The following is a 14,445-nucleotide window of genomic DNA, read 5'->3' on the forward strand; positions in this document are numbered from 1 at the left end:
TCAAGGTTAGTTAATTTAGATTTGGTTAGGTTTTAACTATGGTAGGTTAGGTTAGGTAAATTCCAAGCTTACATTGACTAGTCCAGAATTTTACAAATTTTTAAATATTAAATTCCTAATTAAAAGTGTCCAGATATTTATGTTCCAGGATTGTACCTTGCAGCGTCCAGAATATTATGGATTTTAAATTATTAAATTCCAGATTTGTAACGTTCAGGTTTTCACGTGCACCGTTATTTTACCGGGGTGGCTGAGTCGCACTTACTGCAGCGAGTTACACCCAAAAAGAATTGTACAATCACAATTTTTTTAATAGTTGACATTTTTACGGACAACAGAGTGCGGGATCAGCTATATTAGGTATAATAAATTAAAAGAAATATGGCATATAAATTTTGGGTCCACGTAAAAACCTGGAATGTAAAAACCTGAACGTTTTCTTCCAATTTATTATAATATAGTTGAAGCCGCACTTTGTTGTCCGTAAAAAATGTCAACTCTTAAAAAAGTATGATTGTACAACTCTTTTTGGGTGTAACTTGCTGCAGTAAACCCCGGAAGGCAATCCGACTACTAATCATTAAAAATAATTATTATAACTTAATAATACTTTGATAAGATTATACTCAATTGAAATAAATAAATAATCAATAATTTAAATTGATAGAATTTTGTTTTATTATAATATAATATTACATCATAATGTACTTAAATATTTATTTTTTATATATTACTTTGTCATAATAACTCCTTTTGAAATACAACCAATTTTTTTGATCAATAATATTTAAAAAAAATAGTTTATAGCTTATACAATATGAATAATTAAGTTTTATTGAACCACCATTTTTCCATTGTGTCCCATGGCATGTGGTTCAATTGGACTGAATGCAATTGTAATTCTAAAACATGAACAAATGTTGAATATATATAATAGCTGTATATTTGCTTAATCATAAATAATAATTCACATTTAAAATGGTTTTTCGTAGAAGTATTTTAGACTCTGAGCGCTCGATTGCCGTTTATGGGGCAGTAAAACTATTTCGATTTTCTTCAAGAGTATCTTGTTCGACGGGAAAGTGAATCTAGTTGGTGCATTGAAGAAGTAATAAAAATCCCTTATTCCCAATAGTTTCAAAAGCTCAGGGGAAAACAAAAAAAAAATTAAGGAAAAACGGAAATTTGTTTTCGAGAAAATCGTTTTTGGTTTTTGGTGTAGCTCTAAAACAAATGACCGTAGATACTTGCAATTTTCACTGGTTGTTTGTATTAGCATTTTCTATACACGATACAATTTTCAAAACATTTTGATTTGGTTACGGACATTTTCAGTTAAGTACAATTTTTTATAGTTTTTTTTCCAAAAATGTCAATAAAATTTTATTTGTAGGGTCAAAAAGCGTGAAAAATTAATAAAAGGCTCCTGATATATTGTTACAATATTATAGTAATAACCTACTAATATCATAGGCTGACCGTCTTCGCTCAGAATCGTTTTTCTTATACAATGATATTATATAATTAAATTTAAATTTAACACATTAACTAATTTTTGGATGTTTTATCATTTTTTTACTGTAACACACTTACACATTAAATTTAATCAATATTTTATTCTACTCACCTATTTTCATTTATTTTTAGGTATTTTGTTATTAATGAAAACAATGCAGCCGAGTGGAGTTTGTTATCAATTTCATTTATACCACCTACGCTGAGTAATGATACAATTATTGCTGGTTCATCAGAACCAGCAATAAGAATAGGTTGGTTTCCATTAACAAATACTAAAATTTCCTAGAAATAATTATTAGGTAAATTTTAGCGTTTCATATTTATTATATATTAATATATTATAATATAGGTATCAGGTATGGTGTTATTGTATTACATAATTGAATTTCAAATAGGTACTTTTGAAAATTATATATTTTGTATTATAAAAAAAAGATTATCTACTTACAGATTTTGGTTTTTTTAAAGTTTTAGCAAGAGCTTCTGTACTTTCCACTAAAAATGCGTCATCAATGTCCAAATGTGAAACATTAGTATCAATTCTTAGAATAGACATTTTTTCAAATTAACTGTAAAAACTCCGTAAGTATAATAAAAACGTACGTTTAATGTTCACGTCCTCCTATTTATTAATAACTAATTAACTAGTAACAAGCAAACTATTATATATGGTAGGTATATAGCCATAATTAAATTTATATAAACAAATAGATGAATTAAAGTTTATATAATACATTGCATAATAATAGGTGCATAATACATTATTACGAACTTTTCTAAAGATCATTTGTATATGTAGGTATTTCATAAAAAAAAATATGTATATCTGGATCATATTTTTTTAGGTCAAATAAAATTACGTTTAAAATTAGATAGGCAATACAGTTTATAAAAATAATGATATAATAAAAATGTAGAGTCCTCTATTACGTACAATAACACAAGTAATTAAATCAATTCACAAATTACACAAGACATTTTTTTAATTTGTACTAAAAAAATTGTTTATCGATTTGTTTTAATATTTACTATCATTGATTTATTCTAGATAATTTAGTTACGAAAAAAAAAAGTAACAGATAAACGTAGGTATATATGAATATATAATATTATTACAATATTAAAATGATTATTAATTTTGTATTATAAAAATATTGATGTTTTAGGTACTTTTATATTTGTTAGTATAGGTACTTATAAGTATTGACATCACAATTAAATTAATACTACCTACACCAAGAAACTAAATTTTGCCAAATTTTGTCACAAAATTACCTGACAGTTCTGCTGTACGCCTGTATACGGTAGTAGGTGTCGAGTGTACCTACCTACCGGCTACCAGTCCTATCATCATTCAGTGATAGTCACTGTAATGATGGTGAATTTATATGTAAAAAATATCCTGTTTAAATTGTCAAAAATATACTCCTTGGCAAAGTTGTTTAGAATAAAAGATAGGAATATAGGATAAATATATAGATATAATTAATATAACTAAAATTACTTTTATCTACTACCTACTTTATCATTACATATTTTAAAATACAATTTCTGGTTTTCAAAAAAAAATCAGATGATTAACACACATGCATTAAAATTACTTAACAATTTATAAAAGTCAATGACAAACATTTTAAATAATGTTCCATAATTATATCATTGTTTTTATGCTCTACGCATATTTAAAAAAAATGTTTCCACATCAACATGCATTTTAGATTCGGAGCGATGATTGATTTTACAATGATATGTGTTTTTTTTAATTTTTAAAGTTTTTTATTTGTATCTGTGATCGCCATTTAGGACAATAAAAATGCTTAGATTCTCTTCAACAGCATATTTTCTGATAGAAAAGAGACTCTAGTTGGTACTTTTGGGGGGGTCAAAAGTTAAAAATTCCCAGTAGTTTTCAAAAGCGCCGGGAAAAACAAAATAAAAATTAAAGAAAAACGAGAATTTACAATAAATTCTAACCTCCGTATACATATGTATAACGTATCCGGTATCGTATACCAGATACCTAATAATATTTATATAATAATTTATAGTATTTTGTATTAGTATTAGAATGGGACATATTTTTAAAAAAAAGGTAGACAAGTGGGTACCACTCTGCAGCAGTCTCTGCTGTACAGTAGTTGTAATGTATGTGTTATATTTGAATACATTGATAAACCATTGTATAAGAAAAACGATTCTGAATGGTTAGCATAGTCCTTATAATATTATTTTTATTCGTTGGTATGGTGATACATAAATCGTTGGAAATTAAATTCCATTTTTAGCGGTTTTTCCTAATTTGTCGGTAGATTTTCTCGACGCTTTCTAAAACTACTTGGAATTTTCAATTTTGACCTTCCAAAAGTACCAACTATGTTCACTTTTCTATCAGAAAAGATGCAGATCTTAAAAATCGAAGCATGCTTACTATAATACTATCCGAAATGCTGCTGAAAAAAACAGACAGAAAAAAAAACATTGTAATACCAATACATTTTTTCGCTCCACTCAGAATCTAAAAGGAGACAATTTATTAAGCGTGCGTTCAGAAAGCTTTTGTTGGGACACCAGAATAGACTTTAATAATAGGTACGGAACTTTCTTGCATAAAACGGGACATCTGGTCACCCTACATATACACATACGTCATATTTGAACATAATAGGTACTTAAGGCGCTGTGCATTGGCTATTGGTTAACTTAGTTATACAAATGTTATCGAGTTCGTGATAAATGTATACGTAATACGTATTGCGTATTAAACATAAATATTATACACTACTACATATACCTAATTCAGAATTTGATTGAAGGTTCGATAAGAGGAGGGCTAGAGGAGATATATTAAAAATATATAATATGTACCTATACATATATAGTATTAGCTGATCCCTTGCACTTCGTTGCCCGTTAAATGTATCAACCCTATATGACTCTAACTTTGTTCAATTCGTTATATAATGTTCGGTGTATGGTGTTCAAAATTTATCTTAACTTTTCCGATGCCCGGAATAAAAACTCTGATTCGCAGCAGTACATTATCAAGAAGGCAATCTACCTGCGGTAGATTAATCACGGAAAAAAACCAAAAAATAAAAAACTAAAGGAAAAGAAGACCACGAAAAAAAAACCAAATTTTTATATTTTGCTATATTATGTCATATTTCATAAGACATAATCTTAAATTTTCTAATTAAAAATGTTGATCAATAATCCAACTGTTCTATATGTTGAATACTATCGTCATTGGCGTATATTGGGATTGGGCCTAGTGGGCTGCAGCCCCCCCCCTCGAAATTACAGTCTTTTTAAATAAAACAATAATATATTTTATTAGGTACTATTATAAGTTATAATACTCCATAGCCTGTTGACAAATAACAAATAAGAATATATTTATAGAAACTGTTAAATATATAGTAGACAGTAGCCTCTAAGCAGTAATAGATCACTTGCTAGTTTTAAAAATTGTGTGAAGATTATGATGATATGGTATACGCGATATTGAAAACATTTTAACTGCCATCTTCTATACAATAAGATATCGATAACTTACGATTTTTTTATTATTTTTACTTTATTTGACTGTTCAAATTTTTATTCGTAATTTTTATTATTTTTACTTAATTTAACTGAACAAATTATCAATCTTTATTATTTTTTATTTAGTTATTATATATTTTATTATTTTATTATTTAATTTAATTTATGTCTGTATTGACAATTTTTTAAACAGTATCAGTGGCAGCGCGAACTTTTTCGACAGTGAGACAAAAAAATGTTAGTTGCAGCACACACGACCCACTATTTAATTTGCACACCCCCTATTATAATTCTATATCAAATTTACCTTTCTAAAAATTCAACGTACTGGTACTACAATAAAAATAACTTATTAATTATACAAATACTGCTTTATTAATAAATCATTGAATGTACAATAAGCTGGCGAGCACCCTTTCAATTAAAAACTATTTATATGTTTATTTATTTGTTACGTTGTATCACTCAATATTTTTCAAAACTAACTATCCTCTATAGGTACCTACCCAGTACTCACCCACCACCCTTTTTAGCTGTGAGACAATTGTCCTACAAAAACCCTCTCGCGCCGCCACTGAACAGTATAACCTATTTGAAATTATTATTATTATAACTGTAGACTGTAGTAATTTATGTTTGTATTGACAATTTTTAAAACGTGAAACTTATTTTAAATTATTATTCTTATAGTGACAATTTTAGATTCTGAGTGGAACGATGTATGTATTGATTTTACAATGATGCGTATTTTTTAAAAATTTTTTTAAAATTTTTTTTCGTGTCAGTGTACACGATAAGTAGTCGAAATAATGCTTTGATTTTCACCTTCAGTATCTTGTTCGATTGGAAAGTGAATATCGTTGGTGCATTGGGGAGGTCAACATTTAAAATTCCCAGTAATTTTCAAAAGCGCCAAGAAAAACCAAAGAAAAATTAAGGAAAAACGGGAATTTTTACGCAAAATCGATTTTTTGCAAAATTGAATTTGGTTTTTGGTGTAACTTTGAAAAAAAAATGACCGTAGATACATGAAACTTTGATTGAATGTTTATATTAGCATTTTCTATACACCATAACATTTTCAAAATATTTTGACTTATTTTGAGCTCTTTACGGACATTGTCAGTTTTCATTTTTTTTTTTAGTTTTTTTTCTAAAAATATCAATAAAATTTTATTTGTTGATTAAAAAAACTTGAAAATTTAATAAAAGGCTCTTAGTATATTGTTTCAAAAGCAGACGAAAAATATTAAAAATCCTTAGTCACAGTTTTTTTTATAAGCATTTAAAGTTCAAAAATTGACAAAATATGGAAAAATCACGAAAATTAGCAAATTATTTTGAGTTAAGAATTCGTAAAAATTTTTCTTTTTAAATCTAAGATTTTAAAATGTAATACAAGATTCCTCATAAGATTATCTACCTTTATCAAACAAAAAATATCTATAAGAAAGTCAAATTAAATTTTTATGATCGTTTGAAATTCATATTTGTACAACATTTGATATTCACTCGATTTCTCATGTAACGATTTTCTTATTTTGTTGTAATTAAAAAACAGATGACTGTAGATACTTGAAAATTTCACGGAATGTTTATATTAGTATTTTCTATATACGATGAAATTTTGAAAATAATTTGACACTTTTTGAGCTGTTTACGGACATGGTCAGTTTTCAATTTTTTTAGTTTTTTTTTCTATAAATATCAATAAAGTTTTATCTGTTCGGCCAAAAAGTGTAAAAATTTAATACAAAGCTCTGATATATTGTTACAATATCAGTGAAAAATATTAAAAATACATAGGCACAATTTTTTTTTATAAGCATTTAAAGATCAAATTTTAATTTGAAAAATTATTTTGTACTTAAAAATTTATAAAATGTTCAATTTTTGTATCTAAGAATTAAAAATTTAAAACAAGATTCCACGTAAGTAATTAATTCTGTTACCAAAAAATCTAAAATATACATTTAAACAGTTTATTTTTATAGTCATTATAAGTACAAATTTGGACGAAATTACATATTAAAAACCTAGGATAACTCTTTTAGTTATTTTGTTGTGATTGTATAATATTATTCGTGGGTACTTGAAACTTCTAAAGTATACTATTATATATCTATGATTTTACCACGGTTTTTTGTTGATGTATAACGCGTTATAACTTATAAGTACCTAATAGATATTATGATATGATTAATTTGGAATTTATTATAGGTACTAATTATAGGTCAATTTTTTTTTAATACCATAGATAAGTATATATTATATGTCTAATACATAGACTGATATACCGTCTCCGCTCAGAATCGTTTTTCTTATACAGTGATATTATATCATTGAATTCAAATTTAATACTGTCCATTATACAGTGACCCACTTCTAACCTACTGTACAGCAGAGCGACATCCACTTACCCACTTTTTTTTATTGAAGTTTGACATCCGATCCGTGGTAATCGCGTTGTTTCACAGTGTCACAGTAGGTATTACATTTATTACTTTTTTACAAACATAATGCATTTATTATATTATTAATAATTATACCTAATACTTAACATGTTTTTTCATATTATGTTATTGTTGTTGGTAATGGAAGTCAATGCTGACGTGCCGTAGAACGGTGTGTATATATGTTACTGAAATAATTACTTAGAATCTAAAATGGTATATTCTGTGTTATTATCTTCTCATATCTTTATATATTTTTATTCAAAACGTGTACGTATAATCGAAAGAATAATCGATTTGAATTTTAGTGTAAATTACAATATTCATATTTGTTACTACTTGTCACCTGAGATGTTGCAGATTTCACATCATTATTTTGATGCAAATTACACATGTTGAATATATTTTGGGTCAATTTGACGCTCGGTTGGTGGCTGATTTATATAATTGTTATGTGAGTACCAAGTAACTAGTTACTAATGTAATATATAACATAGGGTTAATTATCGGAACGATTTTTTTTTATTTCAATTGTCTATACTCTACAGCATATTTTATAAGCTCAATTGAATTACTATCTATAGTAATCTTACTAGTATCTTACTATTTTATAGCAAAACAAAACGTTCAGCTTAACATGATAAATAAAATGTTTATTACAGAGTTTACAATTTGTATTCAAAAAATGAAGGTGAAATCATTATACGTTTATATAAATATGAAATAGATATATGTGAGATTTTAAATTTTAATTAGCTTCATTTTTATAGTAGTCAATTTTAGAATATTATGATTCCATATAGATGTGCAATTACATAAATTAGTAATAAACAACAGAAAGATATTGTATTGTGATAAGTAAGTGATGACCTTAACATTGAATGTGAAGTAAAACATAGTACTATTAGAGAGGTGATTTCAGGACAAAAATATATTCATAGAAAATAAATTCAACTCAATAATTACTTGTATATCCGTATAGGTAATAATTTAATAATTTAATTTATATTTTTCATATAAATAACATTTAATAACTTAATAAAAACGCTAAGTTTTTCAAATAAATAATTTGCAAGTCATCAATTTGGTATTGAGACGAGCTAATAATAGTCATAGTTCTATAAAAAATAATAACAGGTCAGTAGAAAGTGGGCACTATATGTGAGAATCTCGTTAGCGTCGATCACTTAAGACATTTTTGTCGAGCTACTCCAGTGCATATTGACTGTGACGTGCATTAAATTAAGAATAACAACATTTTTGGTTAGGAAACTTAAAACAAATACAACGATCCAACGAACTACATAGGGAATATGTCTGAGTACGCGGTCTTTTGCAATGCTTTATTAACAATATCTTGTGCAATAGCTCCAACTGCTTCTTCGAATGCTGGTTTCAGTTCTTCTAGAAGAACTTCCCAGTTTTCGTTCAGGATGGAGTTCATGCTATCTCCTGTTAAAAAACCAATAACAACAAAGTTAGTCAATTCAAAAAAAAAAATATTAACAATTTTATAAAATGTGAGGTAACGATTAAGGTGTGTCACAAAATATCATAATAAACATACCTAATTGTTTGTTTCCGTTGAAAAGGTTTTCCAACTTGACATTCAGTTTCTTGACATCCACCAACTTAAGTTCGAATTTATTGATTTGGACGAAGGTCTTGCCGTTCTTCTGGCTTGGAGATCCGGACACTTCCTTCAATTCCAATACGGGTTCGTCTGCACAAAACATAACAATTATAAAAATCAGGAACATAGGAGAATTTTCAAAAATAAGATTAACGTATAGAAAATATTATAATAGATAGTTAAAAACGTACGTAAGACAATGTTGCACGGTCCGTTACCGGTGATCGGCAAAACGAGCACTTTTCCGTTGACCGTGTATTGTCCACTGATCTCGAGTGGCTTTGTGAAACCAATCTTGCCGGTGAGCTTGTAATTGTCAACATCGATTTTCAAGGAATCGATCACTGTGCTGGTCAAACCCATGATCTTGACGTCCTTAAGCTTCAGGTCAATGCTGACTGATTTGCTGGTGCCTTTGCCTTGGTCGATTTCCAAAGACGGTAGCATGAACGGTTCGATGGCTGGAATTCTCAGTTTCGGAAATCCTTCGGCCAAATCGGGAATGACTGATTGGATGGAGGTCTTCAAACATTTGTCAAGGTTTGGATCACTTTTCTTGCATAAATTGAAAGATATTTCTGTAATGAAATTATAAAAACAATTATTATAATCATATTGTTAGGTTTTAATAATATATATCATTCTGCGTATAACCTATTTGATAACTAGTCGATTTCAGTGGCGTATACAAGGGGGTGACGTGGGGGTCAGATCCCCTCCCAATGGGTTTGGAGAGGATAATTTTCAATATTGTGTTTGATGCAAATTCTGAATCATTTCAAATTATATTCATTGTTCCTTATTGTTAAATATTTTACTAAAAGTTTTGAGAAGGTGGGGGATTTTCGAATTTTTCCCTCCCATTAAGCTATGTCGTTTTCTGCCCCCCTTCTTTTAAAAATCATGTCTATGCCACTGGTCGGTTCAGTAAACCTTATTGATATTAGCTATTAATTATAAAGTATTATTTGATGTTTTTATTGTATAGTTATTTGACAATATATTGTCGGATAATGTATAAAATATTTACTTCGTGGACAATAAATATATCAAACTAAATTACGTCCTTAAAAATAAAAATGACAATCCGACCTAGCATATTCTGTGCATGGAATACCTAAACTGTTTTAGCCTTGGGTATTTGCCACCATCTTTATTGTTTATGTTTTAAACCTTCCAGGATAAATCAATATTATTTGGAGTGATGCCGAAGTTTATAATTAAGACTGATCGTGTGAAATGACTTACTCCACATTATAACATACATACAATTATATAAATGTACTATAATATACACACCTTTAATCAATAATAGTTTAATGATGTATCTACTAATAATGGATTTCGGTGAAACTTATTAATATTGACATAAACTATTAATATTTTAATCAAAATACATATTTGCATATATAATGGATATTGGATAAGATTGAAAGTCAAAAATATTAATAATATAGTATTAAATATTAAAACCCGTGCACTAACAATCTTACGTTTAATATACAACAATATTTTATAGAATTTTGCTACCTATACAGTTAATAAATTATTATAAAGCATTTCTCAGTGTAAAATATAAATCTTGAACTTCCATAAAAAATTATGTCAAAAAAGTAAGAATATATAAATTATTTATGGAACAATCAAAGTTTTGATCCTAAAAATGTAATAAAAACGATTATTTATGAAATATTTAATTTAACGGTATCTATTGTTTGCTATTTGTGTCCCATAAAGGCAATATATGTAGGTATAATAGTCTTAAAGTTGATTTTGTCGAAAAATCATATGAGCAACTATAAATATAAGTGTATTTATTTTTAAAATGAGAAATCTAACATAAATAATGCTGTTAAGTGTTAAGTTAAAATACCATATTTTTAATTTATTTTAAAGTAAAATTACCAGGTATAAAATAACATTTCAATAAAATAGACATTTCAACCTTCTACATCAAAACTTATAGTTATTTTCTAATTATTTAATTGCATTACTTATCAAATTGTGTTTGATAATAAAATATAAACAAACAATGTTGGTTAAGATTTAAGACACATATATTTTGCATTATTTAAAAGTAAACACATGAAATGAAACTACACTTGGATACGCCTGCTACAAACTCTATAGGGTATATGAAAATATGAAAGTACTTACGTTTTTTCGGTGTGGGTGCAGCGGTTACAGAAGCAACAACGGCCAATAACAAAGCAGATACGATCAGCAACGATTTTGCCATTTTTAAAATTGGAAATATTTAGATTGTAAAATAAAAAATAAAAAATTCCAAACAAAATCGATTTCGGATCGTAAAAGTGCAAATTTGTTTTGGTTATTTGTAAGTTTTGAAAAAACTAAGGAAAATCTTAATTCCCGAAGTTACTTCTGAAACTGAAACCGTCGAAGTGTGATACTGCAACCCTGTGTCCGGATACCTTTTATACTCACGCGGTTGTCCGTGTTGACCTCCCCGCAACTGGTTTCGGTTACTGATATGCCATTGTTTTTTTCCTCCATTTTAATGATGAATAACACTGCAATTGCTAAATTATAAATTGCACATCATTGTGGCTTCCTCATTTATCCATCGAAAATCTACTAAATAAATACAAAAATGTAATCAACTTTAAATAGGTAGATAAACTGTGGTTATAAGTTAATTATTAGGTATTCAATCTATTTATGCATAGTTAAAAAGAGTTATTCAAAAAAACCAAGCATTTAATATAGTTAAATACTAATATTAAAATATTTTATGAACACTCAATTGAGTCATTAATGGTTTTTGTGTAACTTGTTAGTTGTTTCGAATACAGTTAGATTTTTGATCGACATGTATTAATATTACCAATATCATAGTGTTCATTTTTAAGAAAACACTTGATGGAACGTTAATTTTATTTAAACCGCTGACGCTTAATATTTTCAAACTAATAATGGTGCCTATATGCAATTAAACAAATATACTACAATAGACAATTTCTTTAAATCTCCATTAAGTATGTTTCAAAATAATAAAACCATTTGTTTGAAATGAATTAGAAGTCATTAACCTCATATTATTATTAGTATATAGGTAAATAATAGCTTTACAAAATGTCATAACATTTTAGAGAGTAGGTACCTAATTATTATATTATTATTGTAAGTATAGTTATCAAACTATATGGACTAGACTATATTTGCTGAATTAAATAAAAGAGATACTAAAAAGATTAATTCTGTAATTTTGAGAAATGAAATTTTAAATAGAGAAACAATGTTATTAATGATTTTACAATATTTTTTATATTCCAAGAGTGATGTATAAAATGTGTATAATAAGTTTTACAATGATATGACATTTTTTTTTTCAATAACGCTTTTTAAAGGATTCAATTTTCAACATTGAGGGTGGTTTCTGAAGATAGCAATAATAATTGCATATCGTTTGTACTTTTATTTGGGCAGGAGGTCCCTGCTCCCTGGTAAAAGTGTTATCCAGTATTTTTCGAAATAATCTGGAAAGACTAAAAATAAAATTATAATAAAACAGGGATGTTTACGAAACTGATTCAAAAATGAACTTTTATACATCCATGCGATTTTCACCAATAATTAATAATTTAATTTTATAGACTATAGACATGAAACAATTTTTAAAATATTTTGACTGTTGTTGAACAATTTTAGTTTTTTTTCTGTACATATACATTGATAAAATCTTTTTCTCTGACAAAATGCTTGACAATGTAATGCAAGGTTCTCCATATTTTGTTTTTATAACAATTATAAAATCAAAAAAAAATTCATACGATTTTTGAAGTTTACTTATATTTTGTTGTAATTCGTCAAAGTTACAAACATTTGTATATTATTTTTTTGTAAAAAAAATCATAAAATTATTAAATTGTATAAATAAAACGAGATTCCTAGATCCTGATAATTTATTTTGTTCTTGCTATAGTTAAAAAAAAAGTTTATCGTAAAGCAATATCAATATTTTATGAGCGTTTAAAGTTTAAATTGTGATGAAATTAGATAGGTAGGTACCTATTAAAAATTAAATTAACAATATTTTTCCTCAAACGATTAATGATATTTTCTTATAATTCAAAAAATAATAAAAAACATAGATACTTGAAACGTTACACAATTACTTAAATTATTATTTTCTATGAACAATTAAACCGTACAAAATATTAAAATATTAAATATATCAAATATTCATTTATATTTTATTTACAAACATGTTTAATATTTCATTTTTTTGGTACATATTGATTAAAAATAAAACAGAATATTTATTATGAGTTGTGCCTACTATACAAATATAAATACATCGAAAATTCATAGGAGCAATTGTTTTTTTATATTGCAATTTTCAAAATATTTAGATAATTTTAAGCCATTTGCAACGAACCAATGCACACCGTTCTATAATAAATAGACTTATATTGTATTGACTTGTATGTTAATAATAATAATATATGGTACATAATAATATAATAACCCTGATAGAATTTTGTAATTAAAATATTATAATAATATTATAATCACGAATAATATTATTATAGTGTTATAATTGATATTTTTAGTCAATCATTTGCTATTTGGGAAATGCAACGTTTTTGGAAAAATATTTTTCAATGTACTGTACCGTCTGTACCTATTCCTTATTAAGGCAAAAACAAATTAAGTACTAATATAAATAAATTATAAAATATCCCTAGGAAAAGGGTTAACATTAAACATGATGTTATTATTTTGAACTTAATTTGATTATCATTTATTTAGTACTGCTTAAATTTAAATTTTACGTAGAATGAATTTGTAATTTAAATTTATTTCAATAATTGGAAATGTTGAAAGTGTTAATTTTTTATAGAACATCTCTATTTTAGATTCTGAGTGGAACGATGAATGTATTGATTTTACAATGATGTGTGTGTTTTTTTTAATTTTTTAATTTTTAAAATTTTTTTTTTTGTGTCTGTCATCACCTTTTAGGACAATAATAGTGCTTCGATTTTCTTCAACAGTATCTTTTCTGATAGGAAAGTGAATCTAGTTGGTACTTTGGGGGGGTCAAAAGTAAAATTTTTCCAATAGTTTTCAAAAGCGCCGTGAAAAACAAAAGAAAAATTAAGGAAAAACGGGAATTTTTACGCAAAATCTGTTTTCGAGAAAATTGATTTTGGTTTTTGGTGTAACTTTAAAACGAATGACTGTAGATACATGAAATTTTCACTGGTTGTTTATATTTCCATTTTATATATACATGATAAAATTTTAAAAATGTTTTGATTTGTTTTGAAC

General features: G+C 26.8%; 2 protein-coding genes across 2 annotated transcripts; both read right to left on the reverse strand.

Annotated features, from left to right (window-relative positions):
• Nucleotides 1-654: 654 nt before the first annotated feature.
• On the reverse strand, nucleotides 655-2,186 carry LOC100162394 (macrophage migration inhibitory factor-like). The gene is given in 3 exon segments (NM_001162060.1): nucleotides 655-902; nucleotides 1,628-1,800; nucleotides 1,967-2,186. Coding segments are annotated over 3 exon segments (351 nt in total). The 5' UTR covers nucleotides 2,075-2,186; the 3' UTR covers nucleotides 655-832.
• Nucleotides 2,187-8,149: 5,963 nt separating this feature from the next.
• Nucleotides 8,150-11,563, reverse strand: LOC100162231 (protein takeout). The gene is made up of 4 exons (XM_001950794.5): nucleotides 11,305-11,563; nucleotides 9,339-9,725; nucleotides 9,082-9,237; nucleotides 8,150-8,966 (listed from the first exon to the last, which is right to left on the reverse strand). The coding sequence occupies exons 1-4, from the start codon at nucleotides 11,384-11,386 to the stop codon at nucleotides 8,815-8,817; spliced, it is 777 nt and encodes a 258-aa protein (XP_001950829.1). The 5' UTR covers nucleotides 11,387-11,563; the 3' UTR covers nucleotides 8,150-8,814.
• Nucleotides 11,564-14,445: the final 2,882 nt, after the last annotated feature.

This window comes from Acyrthosiphon pisum, chromosome A3 (assembly GCF_005508785.2).
Source record: "Acyrthosiphon pisum isolate AL4f chromosome A3, pea_aphid_22Mar2018_4r6ur, whole genome shotgun sequence".
NCBI lineage: Eukaryota > Metazoa > Arthropoda > Insecta > Hemiptera > Aphididae > Acyrthosiphon > Acyrthosiphon pisum.